At 46.9% G+C, this 21,506-nt stretch overlaps 1 protein-coding gene across 1 annotated transcript in view; it reads left to right on the top strand.

Annotated features, from left to right (window-relative positions):
* Positions 1-21,506, top strand: part of Fli1 (Fli-1 proto-oncogene, ETS transcription factor) — a 119,818-nt gene that overhangs the window by 54,879 nt on the left and 43,433 nt on the right. The window contains exons 2-3 of the mRNA XM_052755994.1: positions 10,306-10,517; positions 21,202-21,356. Coding sequence (XP_052611954.1) covers positions 10,306-10,517; positions 21,202-21,356 — 367 coding nt within the window. The remainder of the gene's footprint in view (positions 1-10,305; positions 10,518-21,201; positions 21,357-21,506) is intronic.

Genomic DNA, 21,506 nt, shown 5'->3' with positions numbered 1-21,506 from the left:
AGGCTGGCCTCGAACTCACAGAGTCCGCCTGGCTCTGCCTCCCGACTGCTGGGATTAAAGACATGCGCCACCACCGCCCAGCTTGGCTCATCTTAATTTATTAATCCCAACAATCCTTTCATCTACAAGGAATCTCACTGTCACTGGAGTCTCAGTGGACCAGCTTTCTCTGGGCCATCCACTGCAGAAGTAGCAATTTAAGATGGGGAGGGAGGGTATCTTTGTGTGTGTTTGTGCTGTTGTAGCATAGCACCACAAGTTGGCGATTCTAATAAAAAAGATCTTTATTTGGCTCATGGCTTCTGCAAATGGGAGGATATAATATATCACATATCTGGCGAGGGCTTCTTGTGCTGTTCTCACATGGTGAGAGACAGAAAGGAAAAAGATGAGAGGGCGGAGAACAGGAGTAGATGACGAAAGAGAGAGAGACAGAGAAAGAAGTACTTGTGAGGAAGAGGGACCTGAACTGGGTGCCCTTGTGACTAATCCACTCTACAATAGAGACAGTGATCCATTCCTGCCGGCAAGAACTACAGGAGACCCATTCAAACCATGGCAGAAGAGAGAGGTCTCAGAAGCAGGGGAGGGAGGAGCAAGAAAGTTACTCAAGGCAAGCCAGGCTTCCCAAGGCTCTGAGAAGGGTCCGGCTATGTGTGTGTGCAGCCTGGGATAAGAGAGGGCACATTGGAAATGGCTCAAGAGCCTATGATCCCTATGGTCTGGCAACTAGAGCAGGAATTCCAGAGTTGAGGAACCTCAGACAAGTCTTGTGTCTCCTTAAGCCTTGGTTTCCTTTTCCTTGGGTGCCTTGAGAATCCCAAGTCACATCTTAAAAGGTCGTGGTTGCAAAAGTCTCTTGGAAACATAATCAAATAATACCTATTCTAGTTTTACTTTTTAAAGACAGATCTCACTAAGTAACCTGGGCTGGCTCCTCAAATTCTGGGTCCTACTAACCTTAAGGTCCAAGTGTCAGGATGCAGGTGTGAGCCACCACACCTAGCTCTTTAACCCATCTAGTCTAAAGATGTGGTCCTTGTCTGTTTGGTGCTTTGCTTCAGGGTATTGGGGATAAACCTAGGGCTGCATCAACTTATGTGAGCACCGTGCTTCTGAGCGACAGCCACCGCTGCTTCCTACCTGATGGAGAGCAGCAGCTCTACAACACCGTCATGGGGGAGCTTATCCCAACATTGATTCCCTTTCACTGCATGAACCTAGAATGGTTATTCTCTGTGTCTCAGTTTCTCCATCCTGTCAGTCATGGTGCTGATTTCTGCTGTGTCAAAAGCCACAGTAAAAAGATACTCAATCACCCCCTATATTCTTTGAGTATGGTTTGTCTTGCCACCCATTAGCTGTAGAACATTTCCAATCACTATGGCTGCATAAAAAAATGAGTGCCAAATCAGCTACAGTGCTCAGGAACTCCATACACTCTATTTAATGGCTCATTGGCACTTACAATCTGGAGGTTCTTTCTGGCTGGTGGCTGGTGGCCTCAACTCCTCCCTGTTTGGGTATGCAGTCCTTTCCCGCAGATCTTCTTGAACTGCTTTGGCTGTCCTTGTAGCGTGGTGATGACTCCCAAAGACTAATACGAAGGGGGTGGAAGTATTATTGCTGTTTATCATCTAGTCTCTGAGGTCAAGCAAGACCACAAAGTTCTTTCTGGCTCCAAGGGTGTAAAGGTTAATCTTCATTGTCATGTCATTTGGTTGATTTGGAGTCTCCATGGAAACGTGTCTCTGGGTCTGTCCATGAGGATGCTTCCAGAAAGGTTTAACTGATAAAGGAAGATCTACTTGAATACCAGTGGCACCATCCCAAGGGCTGGGATCCCAGAGGACCAAGCAACCTGAACATTAGCATTGGTCTTTCTTTGCATCCAGACCAGGAGTGCCATGTGACCAGCCACCTCATTTTTCGGCCACCATACCTTCCCCACCATGACGAATGGGATCACCTCAAACTCTAAGTCAGAATAAACCCTTTCGCTTTTAATTTGCTTCTTGTCAGCTATTTTGGTTACAGAAATGAGAAAAGTAGCTAATAGACTACTAATAGAAGAGGAAAAAGTAGACTCTGGCTCTTAATGGAAGAGACAAGACTGTAAATACTGATATGGCCATTTTGGGGTAAAATATAACTGAGGCACACTAGCATGGGTGTGGGTGACTGACAGGTGTTTCCCACTTCTTCCTTACCCCGCCTTCCATTAAATTATCTTTTCATTTTCCCTCCCCTTTGGGCCTCTAGGGAGGGAAATAATGGGCAAGGAGTGGGCATGTGGCTAGTAACTAATGAGGAAAAGGAAACAGAAGGCTTGCCTAGAACACAGCAGGTCCCCCTCTTGGAACTTCATTGTGCTTTGGAGAGTTCCACTGCAGGCTGGTGTTTCTCCTGATGCAGAACAGTTCCCAAAGCAAAGAAAGGCAGCTCTGCGCCTAAGAGAGTTGTCAGCATTTTGCATGCCCTCAGGTTGACAAGAGAAGGAAATTCATGTCATTATGCAAAGAATGCAATAAAATGCCAAACCTCCTGTGTTCCCCCACCATGACCCTGGGTAGCGGATATGCCAGAGATTAGCTTTGCAGAGCACCAGTCGGGGATCAGCTCTGTGGACCCACTGAACAGGGGTAGCAACAGGGAATTTGACATTCCTTTTCCCCTTCACCTCCAGCAAAGTTCATCAGCCACTGAAATCTTCCTTACAAGATCCAAAGTGGGACATGGCGAAAGGAGAGGGATGAGTTGGTGGGAAATTACTGCCTCTTTGCCCCATGTCTTGTGCCCCTCTCTCTGTTAGAAATGGAAACTCAGCTTAACGTAGTGAAAATGGGAAAGGCATCTGGAATTTCTCTTCTCTCACAGGGACCCATGAATCTTATTTCAATCCTCCTGTTCATAAGATGATGTGTAATGAAAATTTCTTCGGAATGTTCCTGAATAGAGTGTGGAGACCTCCAGGCACTCTGGGTGTCTTTCTTTGTCTCTGTACAGCCTTTTCCGTGTCTCCTTTAACTAAGCTGTTTGGGGATGGACTTATTGGCTCATCATTCATCCTATGACAATACTCAGTCCATGACCTCCATCATTCAACTGACATGGAAAGCAACTGGTAACTTAACTAGGGAAAACAGAAGTTAGAAGGTATATTTGTGAATGTAAGAGGAATAAATGTGTGTATGTATACAGAGATGAGCACATGTATATGAATATATGTGACAAATTCCAAAATAAGTGAAATTTTATTAGTGAATCAAGTCCCTGCATGGCTTCTTCTGGTATTCACTGAGTCTGTGCTATGTAAACGGGGTGAGTGCAAGCATGTGCTAGCACTATGGTCTCTGTTACTTTGGCCATGGATACCACCTCTCTTGGTTGTGAAGCTATTGAAAGAGCCTTGTCTCTGTCACCAGGAGGCCTGACCTCAACCTGGAGAGATTGAGAAGGCAGAGCCTTCAAGGAAACAACACCCTTCACTTGGAAGGAGGAATGGAAATGCAGATTAGTGAAACAAACTGTTTAGAAGAGCAGCCTATGCTTGTTTCAGACTCAACAATTATCGCCAACCTGCCAGATCTTTAACCTTTGAAACAGGACCTTTTGTTTTATGTCAGTTTAAAGACAAACAAAAAACAGGGTGCCAGTCCTTATTCCAATGGCTCCCGAGCATGCAAGACTTAATGAGAGTTCCGCCAACATCTGTGACGGAGTTCATACGGTGCCTCCTTCTCCTTTGCCTCAGCCAGAGCCAAGGCAGAGTTTTCCAGGAGCTTCCTGGTCAGCATTGTGAGAGGTGGGGCATGAAAATGGTAGGGCCCGAGCCAGTCAGAGAGAGACAAGGGAGAGACAGAGACAGAGAGACAGAGACAGACAAATAGAGACAGACACACAGAGAGAGGGCATGATTCAGAAAGGCAGGTGCTATTAGAGAAGCAAAAGACCACCATGGCAAAAGGAGAGAAAGATTTTTTTTAGAAGTAGACCTTTAGATGACCTTTTACTCCAGAGACCTTTACTCCAGAGAGCACCAATGAGGTAGGAAGAGGACAAACCAGAGATCCACAACCCATCCCAAATGACCGCCTGATTTCTTCATGTAGATTTCCTTGTTAAGGGATGTAAATGAAAGCATAAGAATTGTGGATAGTACCTAGAAAATGGCCATCCATGGTCAAGGAGTTACATAAGGTTCGGATTTAGCTGCTTGCCTCCCAAACAGGCTGCTGAGCTTTCCTCAAATACCTACTACTGAGTCCACTCATCCAACAAGCATGCATTGAATTTTTAACATGCTGGGCTCTGTCAGGATTCTGAAGCCACCCTGGTAACCAGACAAAATGTGCATGCTCTCGTGGCACTCTCATCCTAATTCCTACATGGAGTAGGAACAATTAAGTGCAAAGTTAGATGAAAGTTGGTCAATAACAGTCAAATGATTTCTCCTTCATCAGTCCTCTCTCTCTCTCTCTCTCTCTCTCTCTCTCTCTCTCTCTCTCTCTCTCTCTCTCTCTCTCTGACTCATTCAGAGACATTTACTTAGTACCAGATGCCACTCTAGGCACAGGAGGGGAGATGTGAATGGGACATTGTCATGTTACCCACGGGTTTAAATGTAATAATCAGAAAATAAATAAGCTCCCGAGCCCATGGGCTGTGATGGTTCATGACTGCAGCAGTCTGGTATGAAGTGCCTATGGGGATACAGGATGCCAGCAGCTGCATGGGGGGACTGTTGTAATAGAGGAATCCTGGGAAGGAAATGGTTGGTTCCACCTGAAAGTGTCAGAGAATGCTTCTCCAACTGGGGACACAATGCCCAGTACTGAAGGATGCATTGAGGGCTAACGTAGGTTTCAGACACACTGTGGCCAAAGAAAAACAGAAGGGATTTTGAGGTTATATGCAGAGTATATAAAATATCACCTATTTCCTGGAATAGGTGGCAACATCTCCAAGACTTGGCTCCAAGGTCTGCATTCTTTGGGGAGGAATTTTGCTTGGCATTCTGGAGCCAGTTGTCCAACTGAATTAGGATTTCCAGAGAAGCAAGACCAATAGGAGACATGGACTGATGGGTAGATCACAGATAGGCTTACTGGGAGAATGATCTCACATGGTCATGGAGGCTTGGCACTTTCAAAATGCCCCATCTGCAAACTGGAGAACCAGGGGAGTGAGTGCTGTGGCTGATCCTAGAAGCCCAGGTACAGCTATTGCAAACCCTGTGTCCCAAGGCCACATTCAGGGCTCTGATGTGGAAGGTCAGAAAAAGGATGGTTGTCCAAGACTTTAAAAAAAAAGACACCAAGCAAATTGGCCTCTCTCCTTGAGCTATCAGCCCCTTGAGAAAACACACAGGGGAGAAGAAGGCGTTGCTCAGGCTCCATCTCCACTGCAAACATTCTCTGGCCATCTCTTAGTACCAGCTTTAAATCTAAGTGTGTAAGCATTTACTATGTTCCAAGAACATTGAAGAAACAATTAGGCAGTTTACTCAGATTATGTCATTTTGTTTTTGTTTACAACAAACCGGATTAGAGCTTGTTGACACCCCCAAGCTACAGGTGAGAAAACAAGGTTCCTACAATATAAAGACATGCTGCTGAGAACTCAAGGAACAGCAGTGGCGCTTGGATTGGTATTTAGACCTTCTCTGACTCCAAAGACTGAAGCTACAAAAGTCACTTTCAAAGGTCCAGTTGTCTAACTGGACAAACGAAGGTTCTCACCAAGGAACCAGGGAGTGGTGGTGCTTATGTGCCCAAGCAGAAGGCCTGGGTTGAAATCCCACATCATCCTCAGAAGCTCCTTCACTTCTCTGAATATCAATTTTATCACCTGAAAAAAAAAATGAGGTCAAAATAGATACAGTTCTCATTATATTGCTGAGAGGGCTGAATTAGGTGTTTCGTGTAAACATAATTTTGCAATTAGTAAGAGCTTTGCTTATTGTCTTCTGTTTCTATTTATTTTTATAATTTAAGACTAGGTTTATTAGAAGTCATAGGGAACTTACCATATGGAACTTTATCCATACTAGGTAAGGAAGGCAGTCTTCATCAGAGCAAATGTATCAGTCATTGGTAGCACACATCTGCTGGCTCCCTGAACCAAGGGATTGTGGGAAGGGAGTCTCGCTGGGCAAAAGCAGGCTATCTGCTACTCCACTGCTTTAGCTCAGAGCTCAGCCCACTACCTCAAGTAGCTCCTCTGAAAGAACTCTAGGGAAAGGTGACACCACAAGGTGTCCAATGTTCTAGAGCACTTAGCAGCTTGGAGCAAGGAGCAGATGCCACCTTCTGGGTCTATGGCTCTGGAGTTGAAGTACCAGCCCATCCTAACTATAGAACGCAAAATTGCATCTAAGGAACCAATTCCCGAGCCTGTCTGGGGCTTCCTTCTAGTGACCACCATTGGGGTGATAAGAAATCTTAGAGCTCAGCATCACACAGGGTAGAGAACCCATTTTTAAGCAACATGAACCCAACAAGTCTTTCCAAGAAAACATTCTTTTCTGAATGTAATCATCATTGTCCCAAGTCCATAGGAGAAGCAAACTCATTAGAAACCAAGAATGGTGGTGAACTCCCCCCAAAACAGTGGTGAACTCCTCCACTGATGCTCTTCTTATACCCAGTCTGCTTCACCGAAGACAGGGGTTCCCAGCATCTCACCACAGCGTGATGCTTATTCCTATAAAGAATTTGAAGTACACGTAAGAGTTTTGAGTTTAAACATTAAAAGCTTTAAAGTTCAACTAAAGATCTTTCTAGAGCACACAGTAAGTAGCATCATCTGCTGATGAGGCAGGGCTACAAGGGAGAGTGGAAATGCCCTGGCACTGTACTCTTACCTGCTTGCTGCAGCTGCACCTTGGTACCTGCTCCCACATCTCATTACCCATGGTGACTCCTGTCAGTCTCCAGTGGTAACCCAAAGGTCTGCCACCGTCACCCAGCACCAATTCCTTTCTTTGCACTCTCCCTGTCTCCCGTCTCCATCATTGATGCCCATTATCTCCAAAGCAGTTTGGAGAGGGCTCCTCACTGTCACTGTCCCTCACGGAAGTGGTGGGGCACTGAGGGCATGGTCTCTGGCTTGAATGACAAAGGGATGCTGTTTCCTTGCAGACATGGCAAGAATGTCCTACACAACTGTAATTTTTCATGTGGGCCCTGAATCAGCTTGTTTGGCAATTCATCTTCCCAAATATTTTACTGTATTGCTGTTGGCAACTTTCAGATTTCCAGATTCAGTCTGAAAGCCAGACAGGAAACAAACCTTTTTCCTTTATTCTCTCTCTTTCTAACCTCATTCATCTACAGAGTCTGTTCTCTACGCTGCTATGGGGAGAAAATGCTTTGCCTGTCAATGACTGTAAATAGAATCAATCCTCCAACTGTGTGTGTACACATGTACATGTGGAGTGTCTGTGTGTCTGTGCGTGTCTGTATTTCTGTGTGTCTGTGTGTGTTTGGGTGTATGAGCTCAGAAACTCAGGACATTTTCAGGAAGGTTTGCATTGAGTACAAAAGGCCCCAGTGAAAGCCGTTGGAACTCCAGAGGCTGTAGTGAGAAATCACAAACGGTAGGGCAGGTAGGGCAAGGCTGAGTTCTTGAAAAGTAAGAGACTGAGCACAGATTTTCCATGGTAGAAATACTGCAAGTTCTTGGAGGAAGAATGTCTGGGGACATGCCGTATTCACAGCCTTTGCGAGGAACTGGATCTGGCCTGAGAATTGGCGCTGGGGACGAGGAGGGGAGAGGGTAAAAGCACTGTGAGGGAAGACAGATCTGTGAGCATGTACCTGGCTGGGTACAAGGGTCAGAAGTATGGGGCGTTTGCGGGCGAATCAGGGCACTCATTCTCTTCCTGTGACATTGCCTCTGGACTAAAGTCACCTGTGATTGGACCTGTATTTTAAAGGAAAGTTTTATTCTAAAATGAATTCAAACTGGTTCCTTGCCTTTCTGCTCTTGCACCCTGCCTCCTGATGTGGGGATGTGTGTCTTCTTCCTGCACACCTCACTTCCTTAAGAAGTGTCTGAAAGTCCCACCTACCAAGCCTTTGCTCCCCCATTGATTCCCTGGTACAACCTCTTGGCTGTGTGTCCTGGTTGCACCATCTGTGCGTCCGTCCCCTTGGACTCAGCAATCCTGCCTTTTTCTGGTTTTATGGCAGTAATGACAGGGACCGTCTGCTCTTCACCTCAGCATCCCCATGTCAGCTTCTGCCTCCAAGATCTCTAGGATTCTGCTGGAACTCCCAAGACTAAGTAGTGATTGACCAGGAGTGTAGACTGCTCTCCACAGCAGACACCTGCTTAGATGGCATCTCTTCCTACAACAGACCTGGGGCGTAGTCTGCATTTTTGCTGTCAAAAGGAGACTGAGGCATCTTGGGTGGCACCCAAGTCATGTCAAAGATCCATGCTTAGCCCTCTGAAAGGCCATAACCGCATTTTTTCAACTTGGAGCTATACACTAGGTGCCCAGGTAGAAGTTTAAATTTGTTTGGGACACGAAGCCAGAGCAGATTCTTAACTGAAATGAAGAGAGGATCTAATAACCAAAATACAAATGGTCTCCAGAGCCACAGCCTTCACCTGAACATTACAGAGGGGCGGCAGGTGGAACACAAGAGTCCTAACATACATTAGGTCTGAACAAAGGACAACCAGACACACCAAGGGCATTTGTCTTAGAGAACACCTTCCAGGCAGAGATATGAATTATGTGGGGAAAGTGGGCAAATGTGAAGACTTAAAAAGGTCTCATCATCTATTATTCTGTTCTTAAGTAAAGGGAGGGTTGCCATAGCAACACACGGCAAGCTGAGTGGCTTGAACAACATAAATGTGTTTGCTCACAGTTCTGAAAACTGGAAATTCAAGGTCAGAGTGGCAGCAGGGCTGGCTTCCTCTGAGGCTTCTCGCTCTGCTTTGCAGATGATCATTTTCCCTACATCCCTTGTGTGGTCAGTCCTCAGCACACAGCCTTCCCTGGGGTCTTCGTGCATCCAAATTTCTTATAATGAGAGAATCTATTGGGTTTAGAACCCACTTTCACATTCTCTTTTCGACTTTATCATATCCTTAAAGGCCTTATGCCCAAGTAGAATTATAATCTAAGGGGGTTGGTTAGGGCTTTGACATGTGAACTTGAGAGGGAGAAGAATTTAGCATGGAACAAGAATCCAACAGAACCTTTATCTGAATACTAATGGCCATCATTGCTAGTATCTCTGAAGTATTGCTCTGTGCTTGATGTTGCTATAACTATTTCCCATATATTATTCTATCTTTCTTTCACAACTGGATTGCATGTAATAGAACGTGAAGATATGAGGCAATTATAGATGGCTACCATTTCTTCTGGAACATAGTCAGCTTTTGTTTATGCCTTACTTGGCTCTGGTGAAGGTTGTACTCCAGACCATGGCCTTGCATGTGGCTAAATGTGATTTGGAGTAATGGGGAGATCATATCCCCATGCTTTAATCAGCACACAGTCTCTGGGAAGAGTAAGGTTGCCTCAACCTACTACCAAAAGCCTCACCTGAATCAGGAGATGGGACAGTGTGAACTGGAGGACCACACTCTCTTACAGAGACCTCACACTGGCTGCCTCTTCTACATATCTGAGCTTCCTCCTGAATTATTGGGCTGAACCATCAACACTAAGATCCTGCAGGACATACTCACACCTGATGTCAGCCCTCAGCATACCACTGTGTTCTTTCAGGAAAAGAGCTATTCTTGCTTATCTAAGCAAACATTGAAATTGACCTAGCTGAAGCTTTCCTGATTCCTTCGTGTGGCATAGATCTAGAGAACCTCTCTGGTGATACTCCATGGCCTCATTCATGAAAAAAAAATGCTCATTTTCATCTCCACTAGCAGCTTGACTACCCCACACAGCTAGTAAAATGTGTTGCTGTCTGTGTCTGGAATCAGAACCAACACTTGGGCCAAATGTTCCACCACTGTGTTCAGCCTCCCCATCTCCACTCTCCTTTAGGAGACTCCTAGTCTGCACACTCAGCAAGTCCACCTATTTCTAGGGTTCTTCCATTGCACTGCTCAGATGCCTGTCTCCCCAGGGTCACCTAGAATGAATTCCTTAAATTTACACAAGGGTAAGCCTGCCCCTGACACTGTGAATCGATTAAACATGGACAATTGCAACTTCATGACCGGGCAGCCCCATATCACTGTGACATCTTAAAGTAGGGGTGCCATTAGCCTGAGTGACAAGTGTCACTGAACTTTGTCTCTTCTCCATGCTTGCAGGAGGCTCTGTCCGTGGTGAGTGACGACCAGTCCCTCTTTGAGTCAGCGTACGGAGCGGCAGCCCATCTCCCCAAGGCAGACATGACTGCTTCGGGGAGTCCTGACTACGGGCAGCCCCACAAAATCAACCCCCTGCCACCACAGCAGGAGTGGATCAACCAGCCAGTGAGGGTCAACGTCAAGCGGGAGTATGACCACATGAATGGATCGAGGTAAGCCTGCCGGAGCTGACCTGTATGAGGCCGGGGAAGCCCGAACACAATTCTTCCCAGGGCTACCCTGGCAGGCAGATGGCACTCTGGGCTGACCTGGGAGTGCATGTCAGTCCCTAGTCCGTTGTGGCAAGTGAGGTCTACATAACTGGGTGGAATAGGATGAGGAAGCCCACCTGGCTCTCAGGGTCCAGGCGTAGCCCACAGAAGCCAAGTCCCCAAGACCCCATTGCAGATACTCAGGAATGCGTGTTTGGTGTCAGGCTCTGGCCCAGGTCCAGCCACTCTGGGGAAATAACTGAGCAGTAAAGGTGCCCTTCCTGTGCCACTGAGGATGTTTAACCTCCCTGGGTGGGACTCACCAGAGCAAAGATGACCCAACCATTCTTCAAGTAGAAATAGAGACATGGTGAGAAAGACGGACGGTGCGCAGGAAGCAAACCTCGTATGTGGGAAGGGCCTTTGGGAAAGGTGTCTAGGCCAGGCACAGCCTCACGTATGGAACTGGGGAGGAGACTCTAGGGATAGAGAGAACACTATAGTGAGAAGCCCAAAACCAGGCACATGGAGCCCAGGCTTCAGGGCCTGCCTCCACATTTTGGCTAAATTATCTAAATCCATCTGAGTACCAGCTTCATCTCGTCTAAGCCAGAGCCAGAACACCTACTTTTTAGCAGGTTCAGTGAGTGTGCTGCCATAGGGAAAGGACCCAGGACAGTGTCTGTGACTCCAAAGTGCCCAACGGTGTCAGTGACCACTACACACAGAGACCCAAAAGGGAACACTTTAGCCTTGTTCATTACCTGATAATTCTCAATGGATTCCCAGGTAATCCACTCAGCCTGAAGCAAAAGGATGTGAAAATTAAAAAAAAAAAAAAAAGACCTTGATTGATAGGGTAAGAAAGGAGCCTATTCCATAGGCTGAGGCTGACCTTCAGCACTGACAGGACACCGAACAGCATCAGAGCCATGAGTCAAGGCTGATGAGGTAACAATCATTGTCCGCAAGGCCTGGGGACAGGAGAGGCAGAAAGAATAAGAAGCTACTAAAATAGCCCAGATTAGAAATCAAAGTTCTGGGGTAGGGTGACAGCAATGATTATGGAAATCCAGGAGAGACGCATAAAGGGCATATCAAAGGGGCAACTACAAGAGCTTAGGCTTAATTAAAATCGAAGCAAAACAGGTAAGAGAAAAGAACTGGGGGCTGCTGAGTCCGAATATTTGAAAGGCGGATGTAGTCAGTAGCCACAGGCAGGCGGGGAGAGACAGTGCCTTGGGGAGGGATGTCACTGTGTCCTTTAGGATCCTCTGTGAACGAGTGGTACAACCTCGAGATTAAAATGTCTCCTGGGTTTTGGAAACCAAAGCCGATAGGATTTGGGGCTGGAATTGGGGCTTAGGTATCATCTCCAGGAGGCTTAACTGTGAAAGTGAGTCATGGAGAAGACTAGTTCTGGGAGGGAGGAAGGAGGGGCAGGGCGGGCGGGGCTGCCAGGAGGGAGTTCCTCCTTGGAGCTGTCTCTGAGTTGCCCTCCAGAACCCTCAATCCTGCCACACTTCTATCCCATTAACTAAAACCAGGAAGTGGAACCTTGGCCACCCGTCCAGGGTCTAGAGTTAAGGAAGCTCAGAGGATCTGAGCCTTGAGCCCCTCCATGGCGGTTCTCTTCTCAGGATGATGATCACTCCATGATTCCTGTAAGTCCAGTCTCAGTAGAGTTTATCAGATACCTTTATCCAGTCTCTATCACTTGCTCTCTGCCACTCTCCTAGGTAGCCAATATTCTAACCTTGTTATTATGCAGAAAGGAAGCCAAGAGAGGCCACACTGGCACCAGCTGAGGCTCTCTGGTTCCTCAAGCATCTTCCTGCACCCCCTCTTTGCCTGTGAGTCGTGGTTCTACACCATGATCTCATTCTGCCAGCACCCTCCGGTGATGAAGCCAGTTCAGAAATGTCTCCCAAATTGCCTAGATCACAGGGCGCTCCTGCTCCTTATTGAAAACCCAGATCCCGGTGTTGGAAAGTCTATGGTCTTGTTGCAACCTGAATCAAGCTACCAGTGCCTGCCAAGCCCATAGTGTCTCTCCCAGCTGCTGCAGAAACACCCCATGCTTTCCCCTTACCTTCCCAAGGTCTGTTCTCCCGACAGGCAACAGTGAAGGTCAGCCTTTCACAAGGAGAATCTTCTTGCTCAAAACCCTTTAGCATCTTATAACAGAACCTAAAGTCCTTAGCTGAGTCCCACTGCCCATGCCATATTCTCCCTGGCTTCCTTCCTCCCTTCCTCTACTCCATCAGGCAAGACTCTAGCTGCTCCTGGACACCCTAGCACATCACTACCTCAGCTTATCTTCCCCAAGTTCCTTCTTCCTAGAACATTTCTACTCCATTTATTCATATGGTTCTCTCAGGTCTTTGCCCATTTATCACCTCTTCAAAGTCTTTCCCTGACAGCCCCCCAATCTAAAACAGAGTAGAGTTCTTGTCTCGGCCCTCACTAGCATGTGGGTGGAGCTTCTGCTCACTGAGCAGAGCTCCTGTAGTTTTTAAGGAAAAAGCTAAATGGGGCATAGGAAAGCAGACCAAGGTCAAGTTGCTTCTTCAAGGTCATGCCATGTAGGTGTTGAGTCTCCCTTACCTGAAACATTTGGCATGTGTTTCAGGTTTCAGATTCTTGCAGATTTTGAAATGCTTTTATACACAGTGAGATAGCTTGGGGACAGGGACAGTACCTAAGCATGATAGTCACTGTTTTGTATGTACACGTGCTCACCACCCAACAGTAAAGCTATAGTTTCATGTATTTGCATTTGGACTGTCGCCTCTCAGTGAGATCAGGTAGGGAAATTTCTACTTGTGACCTCATGTTGGTACCCAACTATTTCAGATTTTAGAGCATTTGAGAAACAGATATACTTATGGAAGATTCCCCACTGTTACCAACGCCCAGGCCAGGACAGAGGCTGAGCTCTGCCTTGTGGATTTTAAGCATGAGTGGGTGCTAAGGAAACTGCATCTCTAAGCTCACTGTCCCTTTCCCTGATTCCTGGGGACTCCTGGATCATCCAGAATAGTGTTCCAAATCTAAGAAAATCCTGTAAGAAAACAGACTTTCTGGACCCACTTTCTAGGTCATACCTAGCTTTGATCACACAGACCCTAGCTAGAGGAAGCCTGTGTAAGTCGGGGACTTTTTAAAGTAATGGGACTTTTTACTTCTGTAAACTGGGGGAATAGTTACCTGCCTTTGCTTGTAACATCAGCTGGTTCACTTGCTCTGGCTCAGCAGGTGACAGCATAGGTTCAGAACAGCTAAAATAGTCTCACCTATTCTGCAGAAGCAAAGGTCTAATAACTCCAGAGCCAGCCACGTAGGTACATGGCCTATTCCTAATCGATATCCTCAAAGCACTCACAAGAAAGACAGTAAAAAGCCAGGAACAAGGACTTTCAGGAAGACGCTTTTATTTAAGATGAGACCATGTCTAGCCTTCACTTATTACTACTTAACTATGCAAAAGAAATGGCGTGTAAAAAAACACCAGTCATGGTGGCCTGCACCTGTAATCCCAGTTGCTGAGGGTATGCAGGTGGATTTCTAAGGATCACTGGATAGACAGCCTGGCCTACTGGGAAAGTTGCAGATCCTGTATTACAGAAAGGTAAATGGCTCCTGAGGAATGACACCCAAAGTTGTCCTTTGGTCTCCAGAGGCATACACAGTAGCACATTAACACATGCATGTACAAATGCACACAATGCGCACACGCGCGCGCACACACACACACACACACACACACACACGCATACACACATACAGACAGTGCAAGAAATGAGATGAATCCATAGATGACAGCTCATTTAAATTACCCATCCTGAACACTGCACTTCCCTTATTTTCTGAGTAACACCATTAATAATACTTGGTTAGTTGCATGTTTTTAAAACATTTATAATTTCATATGTATATGAGTGTATTGTGATTATATTTACCCCCATCATCCTCTATTATCCCATTTGCTTTCCCTCTGAATTCCTTCCTCTTTCCAACTGGTCCCCCAGGAAGGAAATAACACTCCCATCTGCAGCAACGAACAGTCAGCATCTCCTCCAGAAGGGGCAATGTCTCATGGGCACCTCCTCTATCAGTGAATGGATGTTGAAGGCTCTGTCTTTCACCAGTATCCATTGCTGATGTGTGTTTGTGATTTTAATAGCTATGTTGCATCTGTGTGTGAGCATTTTACGGCACTCCTCCCCATCCCTCGGCTCTTCATCCCTTCTTCTCAGTGTTCTGTATGCTTGAGGGTGGGATATGTGACTTAGATGTCCCACTTAAAGCTGAGAGCTCAGCAGTAACTTATTCTCAGCATTTGATGAGGCATGAGTCTCTGCACTAACTGTCACTCTCTGTAAAAAGCTTTTCTGTTCTAGATTGAGAATAGCACTAGTCTATGGAAACAAACATAAATATTTAAATTTGACAACATGTCCATGTGGGGAAGCAACAGTCTTATGTTCTTATTGGGTTCGTGATCCCACCAGCCACAGGCTTTTGACCAGGTTTATGGTACCAGAAAGGATGCAGTAGGCTTCCAATCATAGAGTGGCTGGTTACCCACCATACAGTCATGCCACACTTGTATCAGTGGGTATATAGTGCCTGACAGGTCAGTATTTTATAGCAAGCATGACTTACAGCAGAAGGAGAGCACTGATACATGTTCTCCCCCAAGAGCCTGTGTAGAGCCTTCTAGCACCACAAATACCGGCCAGTAGGGAAGAAATTCCCAATTCAGTTCTGGCTCTATTTCTTTGTGTCCTGTGAGCAAAACATGTGGCATGTTCAGCATTAGGGTCTGATTCTGATGTGTACCAAGAACTTGTATACAATTTGATAATTTTTAGAAAGTTCGCTTATCGTAATACAAACAGCAGGAGAAGGCCAGTGAGATTGTTTAGTGGGTAAAAGTACCTGCCACCATGCCTGAAGACCTGAGTTCTACCCTGCAGAACATACATGCAGAATAAGAGACCCAACTCCTTCAAGTTGTCCTCTGATTTCCATACTCATGCTGTGGCACATATATGTCCACACATGTGTGTGTATACATGCACGGGCACACAAAGTAAGTTTTTAAATGTAGAGGAGGATGTAGAAATTCTTCTAAATTTCAAGCAAGGAAACAAAGCAGGGCAGACAACTTGGGGGTTCTTGGCTTGTGGGTTAGGCTTGTGTCCCCCGGTGCTCTCATGCAGTAGCCACTAACTTGCCCCCTGCTGCTGAGAGCTGGCACTGTGGCTAAACTATGACTGAGATGTGCTGTGATGTAATTACACACAAGGGATTTCAAAGTCTCAGTGTGATAAAATGCAGAGCATCTAGGTGACTGTTGATTCCTCTGAAACAAACATCTGTGGCTATATTAATATAACAATGTGTTTACTCTATTATTCCAATTCATTTCATCTTCTTAGATTCATTTATTTATTTATGTGCGTGGGTGTTTGCATTTGTATATGTGCACCATGTGCATGCCTGGTGCCTGTGGAGGTCAGAAGAGGGCATCAGATCCCCTGGAACTGGAGTTATAGATAGATGGTTGTGAGTCACCACGTGGTCCTCTGCAAGAACAAGGGCTCTTAACTGCTGAGCCATCTCCCCAGTCTCTCACTTCTTTTCTTTTCTTTTAATTTTAAAAACTCAGCTACCTGTAAGGTGAAAATGATCCATGTGGATCAAACATGCAACTCACAATCTACTTGGATTGAACTGTGCTGGGGCAGAATGTTTTGCCCAGTGAATCGCAGGGCATCCCTACCATGTTCTTTGAGAAGTGTGGATTTCTGGGCTACTTCTTCATGCTTATTGGAAGCTCCGTAGATGTATGTGTCTTTGGGAGGAAGCGGGGTACTCAGTGTCTCTCAAACTGCAATAGCCTCTTGCCTTTCATTATAGCTGTGAGCCGTCTGGACCAGGGTCAAACGGTCACACAGAGGGGCTGAGATGTGAGGCATCAGAGATCGTCTGGGTTGCCTGAGTTGTGGGAGGCTTACCCTGTCTCCCTTCCCATCTTTCTGTTGTGGTTGAATCTGGTTCTCTGGTTGCCCTCCAAACAGCCCGGCCCATAGGTTCTGTGTTGGATATAAACTTCAGAAACTTGATCCAAGCTGTGGTCTGCAAATAACTCTCAGTTGTATCCCGTCTCAAGCATGGGAATTGGAGAAAACAGTGCCTGAGGGAAACACTATCAGTTTGAGAGGGAGAAAACCTAACAACTAGTTTTAGGTACCCGACATTCAGGATCTGAACTTAGCATCGCTTGCTCTGAGATATCCTGGACTGACCAGCATCATCAGGAAGCACTGAACACCCCGAGAATCCTGTTCCACACCCCAAAAAATGAGCCTCCTTCGCTCTTTCACTTGCGCCTCCCTGACACCTTCCTACATTTCTAAATTCTAAACCTTGCACGGGGAGATAGGTAGGACCCACACACCACCTGTGTGCGGTGTTTCCTTTGTTTCTTCTCTTGAAATAACACTTCCTTACCAAAAGCAATGAAGCACTTCCACACATAGATCTCACAGAAACCCTAAAGGCAGCCCAGATTCCTCAGGTGTGTATTGTGCACGCTACATGAAAGACACAGGGAGAGACTCTAATGCAGCCATGTGACCAGGGAGCCCTGCAGGCTCTGTGGGCATTGGGTGCCCCTTGACTGTCAGCAGATCTGTGACCTGACGATGCACCATGTGTCCAGGAGCTCTGAGTGAAATGGGAAGTCCATCATCCCTTCCCTCCTCTGAGGATTTCACACCTTGTTTTATACTGCTTAAGAGGCTGAAGGCGCTTGTGTGAACCACTGGCAGTCTTTTGAAAGCGGTGTTCAAGAAGCACACAGGAATAGAAGCTTCTGCCTCGCATGGTTATGTCGTACTGCTGTGGCCTGCTGTCTGCGGCCTTCCCCAGGCCTGAGGTGGAGATGCGCAGAGTTACACTCTCAAGGCATCACTTCCTCCCTGCTCTATTGTGGCAGCCTCGAGCCCTCTTGTCACCTGCTCCAGTACAGTCAGCTGCCTGTGGGCCCCAACCCCTTGCTTGCTCTAAGTACAGGTCTCAATACAAATTAGCAGCAGCCGTATGGGCAAAATGAATGGCCAAACCTCTTCCCCCTCCGGGACTCCCCGCCTCCCCTCTCTCTTGTTTTCCTCAAGCCCTCTTCACAGGCGCCAGCTGCCTCATTAAAGAGCAGCCTTTATGCTAGGCTTCACCTGGACAGGCAGTGGTCACCAAGCCCATGGCTGTGCCGTCCCGCTGAGGCACAGAGGATGGAGGCGAATCTGGCAGGCAAGTGCGCAAGCCCGCGAGGTATGATTTCCTTCTTTCTCACCCTGAACCAGAGTAGGATGTCCAGCTCTGCAGGGGGGGCAAAGGTCTTGGGTGGGTGTCAGGCCTTTTTTCTAAGAAAGGCCTTTTTGCAGGCCTTGATGGCAACTCTCTGGGACCAAGAAAGGGGCCTTTTTCCAAGGAAGGGGCAGTCAGGCAGGTAACAGGCCTCTAGGGTACAGCTGGAAGAAGGCTGGAGGAGGGGTGACAGCTAGGATTTCTGTGAGCTAACAAATGGAGTGCCACTCACCGGTCAGCTAGACGCTGCTGCAGTAGAACCCAGGGGAGCCCTGCTTTTCTGCACCTGCTTCCTGTCCGTGCCCAGGGCACCCTCATCATTGGTCACTCTAAGGCAAGCTTTGTTTTGTGTCTCATCTTTTTTTACTCTGCAGCGTGGGGACAACCTTGTCACCCATGCACCACTGTGCACAGCTCCAAACCATAAGGGCCACTAATTTGGACACTTCTGAGGTTCTAACCTCTGCCTAGCAAGAAGCCAGTTTTAAATGCAGAAATCCCAAGGCTCGACTCCTATGAAAAAGAACGTTTTAAAATTCTTCTCCCCCGTCATCATAAGATTGTTAAAGGGAGGCCTTGAAATAGGCATCTCTTCTGCTACCACTGAATCTGGCTGTCTGGCTCTGGGCGCCCTGTATAGGAAGTGTGTGTGTGTGTGTGTGTGTGTGTGTGTGTGTGTGTGTGTGTGTGTGTGTGCTGTCCACCATCCCCAGCCCAGCCCTCACCAGCCCATGAAAACCCCACTTAACCAATTAAGTTGGTTACAGGCCAACTTAATTCTCCAAGCTTCTCTGGCATTTGGATGGTTTTTCATCTGACAAGAATCTGGGGAAGACAACAAGATTGTGGTGGTGTGAGCTCCTGCGTGTGTGTGTGTGTATGTGTGTGTGTGTGTGTGTGTGTGTGTGTGTGTGTGTGTGTGTGTGTTAGCATATACCTGCATATCTGTGATGAAGGGTGTTCATTAATCATAACCATATGTGTGTGATAGCCTATGAGTGTGTGCATGTGTATATTATATACATAATAGAGTGTATACATGTGTTTTATATGATAGAATATGTATGGCTGTAGGAATGTGTGTATGGAGTGCATGTGTACACATTTGTATTGTATGTAGAGGTATATGATGGGCCATGGATATGGGTATTTGTGTGTGTGCATGTACTGTGTGAAGTAGCACGTGTGTGTACGTGTGTGTGAACATGAATATATGTGGTGAAGTATGTGGATATATACATGTGTGTTAGCATTGTGTATGTGATGTGTGTAGTAAAGTGTGTAGAGTGTAGCGAATTGTTTATGTGTGTGTATATATGTAGTAAAGTTAGAGTCTGAATATTTTCATTATGTATATGTGTGCTGTGTGTGATGAAATGGATGTGTGAATGTGTATGCACACATATGCATAGTTTTCCTGGGGGGTGGGGCAGAGTGCTCGGGCCAGCACAGCTTAGACACAGGCACCCGGGTCTGACTGGGGCTGCTTCATCTCAAGCCAAGTCCTTCAACAGCAGAAGCCAAAGGGCCGAGCGCTGGTGAAAAGTCCCGACATGCTACCGCCTCCCCTCCGACTGCCATGGGGACATTAAACCTTCAACAATCTGGGACTCTGACGGCTGGTTCTTGGTTCTCTGCCTGGAAAAACAGTAGGCAAATAGTAAAACCTTAAATTCTAACATGTGTAAGTTATACATCTTATTTTCATTTTCAGCCCATGTTCTCCTCGGTAAGACATCAGGAAAAAATTACCGTCTGACTTCTAATATCTCAGTGGAGCATTTATCTCCCGGCCATGATAAGTGATCTGCAATATTTTTTTCCTTTCAGATTAAGAAACAAATTCATTTAATTTTCTTTATTGAATGTGCTCAGGCCTCCCCACTCTGCCTGACTCTCAGGAGTCCTGGACTGTTCCCCCGCCTCCTGGGCTGGTGACTGCTCTCCTGGTTGTGGGAATGGGTGGCTCCCCAGCACTCCTTCAGGGCTCTCAATCTGATCATGCCCAATGCAGAAGACAGACAGCAGAGTGACTGGAGACAGCAGTTAGGCCAGGGAGCTAGGGAGAGGTTAGCATGCCGAGCTGGCAGACTATAATCTAAACCTTGTCTGATCTCCTTGGTTTGAAGGCCGGGTTTGGCACTCTCAAGAGAACTGGCCATCTCCCAGGCTGCCCAGATGATGCTTGCTGCCTGGCATTACCATACCACAGCCCCCACTGCACCTTCTAGGAGTCTGCTCTGGTTCTGCTTCTTGGAAGGACTGAGTAAAACCTGGGCAAGGCGGGATGGCACCTCTCCTGGCATGCTGAGAGTGCCATGATGTTATGCTGATGGTCCCTGGGGATGGCTAGAGTATTCTGTGTGTACTCAGCTGCCTCAGCTGGCCACAGGGGGTGTGTCAGTCTACCTCCTCAGCCCATTGCTCAGTGCCAGATGCTGCAAACATCAAATGCTAACTGGGCTGTGTTGTTTGAGTCCAAGATGGGCGATGTGCTTTCTCCTTTACACATGTCCATATTGTGAACGTCTGTGAGCTTACTGTTCAGGGCTGTTAAACGCTACAAGAGTCATTGCAGATCAGGATGGCAGTCCTGGGTGCTATTCCTCTTCCTTGCGTCACCCAGCTCTTCAGTATGTGAACTTTAATTGAAAAGCTCAACAATGGGGAACTGAGTCCTATATCTACCTTTACTAACTATGTGGTGCTGCCAGTCAGCACATCTTTCCATTCTGGTAACATAAAGGGGAGGTAGTAACTTACCCTTGCTCCACAGATCTGGAAGGGTTATTGGGAGTCAGATAAAGCAAACAGTGTATGAAAAATGCACTAGCATGGTACGTGTGCAATAGAAATAGCTGGACCAGCGAGTGATGACACTATCTCAAGAAACGTCAATGACAGGCCACATCTCATGCTGTGATCAGACCTATAACAGAGGAAGACACCAAGTGCTATAGGACTGCGGCGGAGGCCTGTCTGAGAAAATGACTAGTGAACGTGGAAAGGGTTGGTCCCTGGCAATCTGGTTGAAACTGGACCCTGCAGACCGACTGGGAAGGCTGCAGGCCACTGAAATGCATTCAGCCAGGAGGCACAGTGCTTATGACAGAGTCAGGCTGGGTTCTTCATGGAGGGTGGCAGTAAGAGCTCATCATCACTGTCATCACTCTCCCGTGGGTGTCTAAGGGACTTGCCAACCCTGCTGAAGCTGGAGTGAGATGTCCCCACAGTGATGATTTTTTATCTTTGTCTCCTCTCTCTCCAGGGAGTCTCCTGTGGACTGCAGTGTCAGCAAATGCAACAAGCTGGTGGGCGGAGGTGAAAGCAACCCCATGAACTATAATAGCTACATGGATGAGAAGAATGGCCCCCCTCCTCCCAACATGACCACCAACGAACGGAGAGTCATTGTGCCTGCAGGTACCTTGGAAACCAGCTGCCTGGCCAGTGCCCACATTTCCAGTATGGGGGGGGGGCTGTAGTGGAGGGGTAGGCCTGTCCCTTGGAACATGGAAACCCTACCCAGCTCCCTAGTCTTCAGGGAATGCAAACCAGGGAAAGTTGCACATC

This window comes from Peromyscus californicus, unplaced genomic scaffold, assembly GCF_007827085.1.
Source record: "Peromyscus californicus insignis strain IS unplaced genomic scaffold, ASM782708v3 Scaffold_11__1_contigs__length_118956290, whole genome shotgun sequence".
NCBI classification, from domain to species: Eukaryota; Metazoa; Chordata; class Mammalia; order Rodentia; family Cricetidae; genus Peromyscus; species Peromyscus californicus.
Note: the sequence above shows the minus strand (reverse complement) of the source record. Positions and strands in the feature narration are given on the sequence as shown.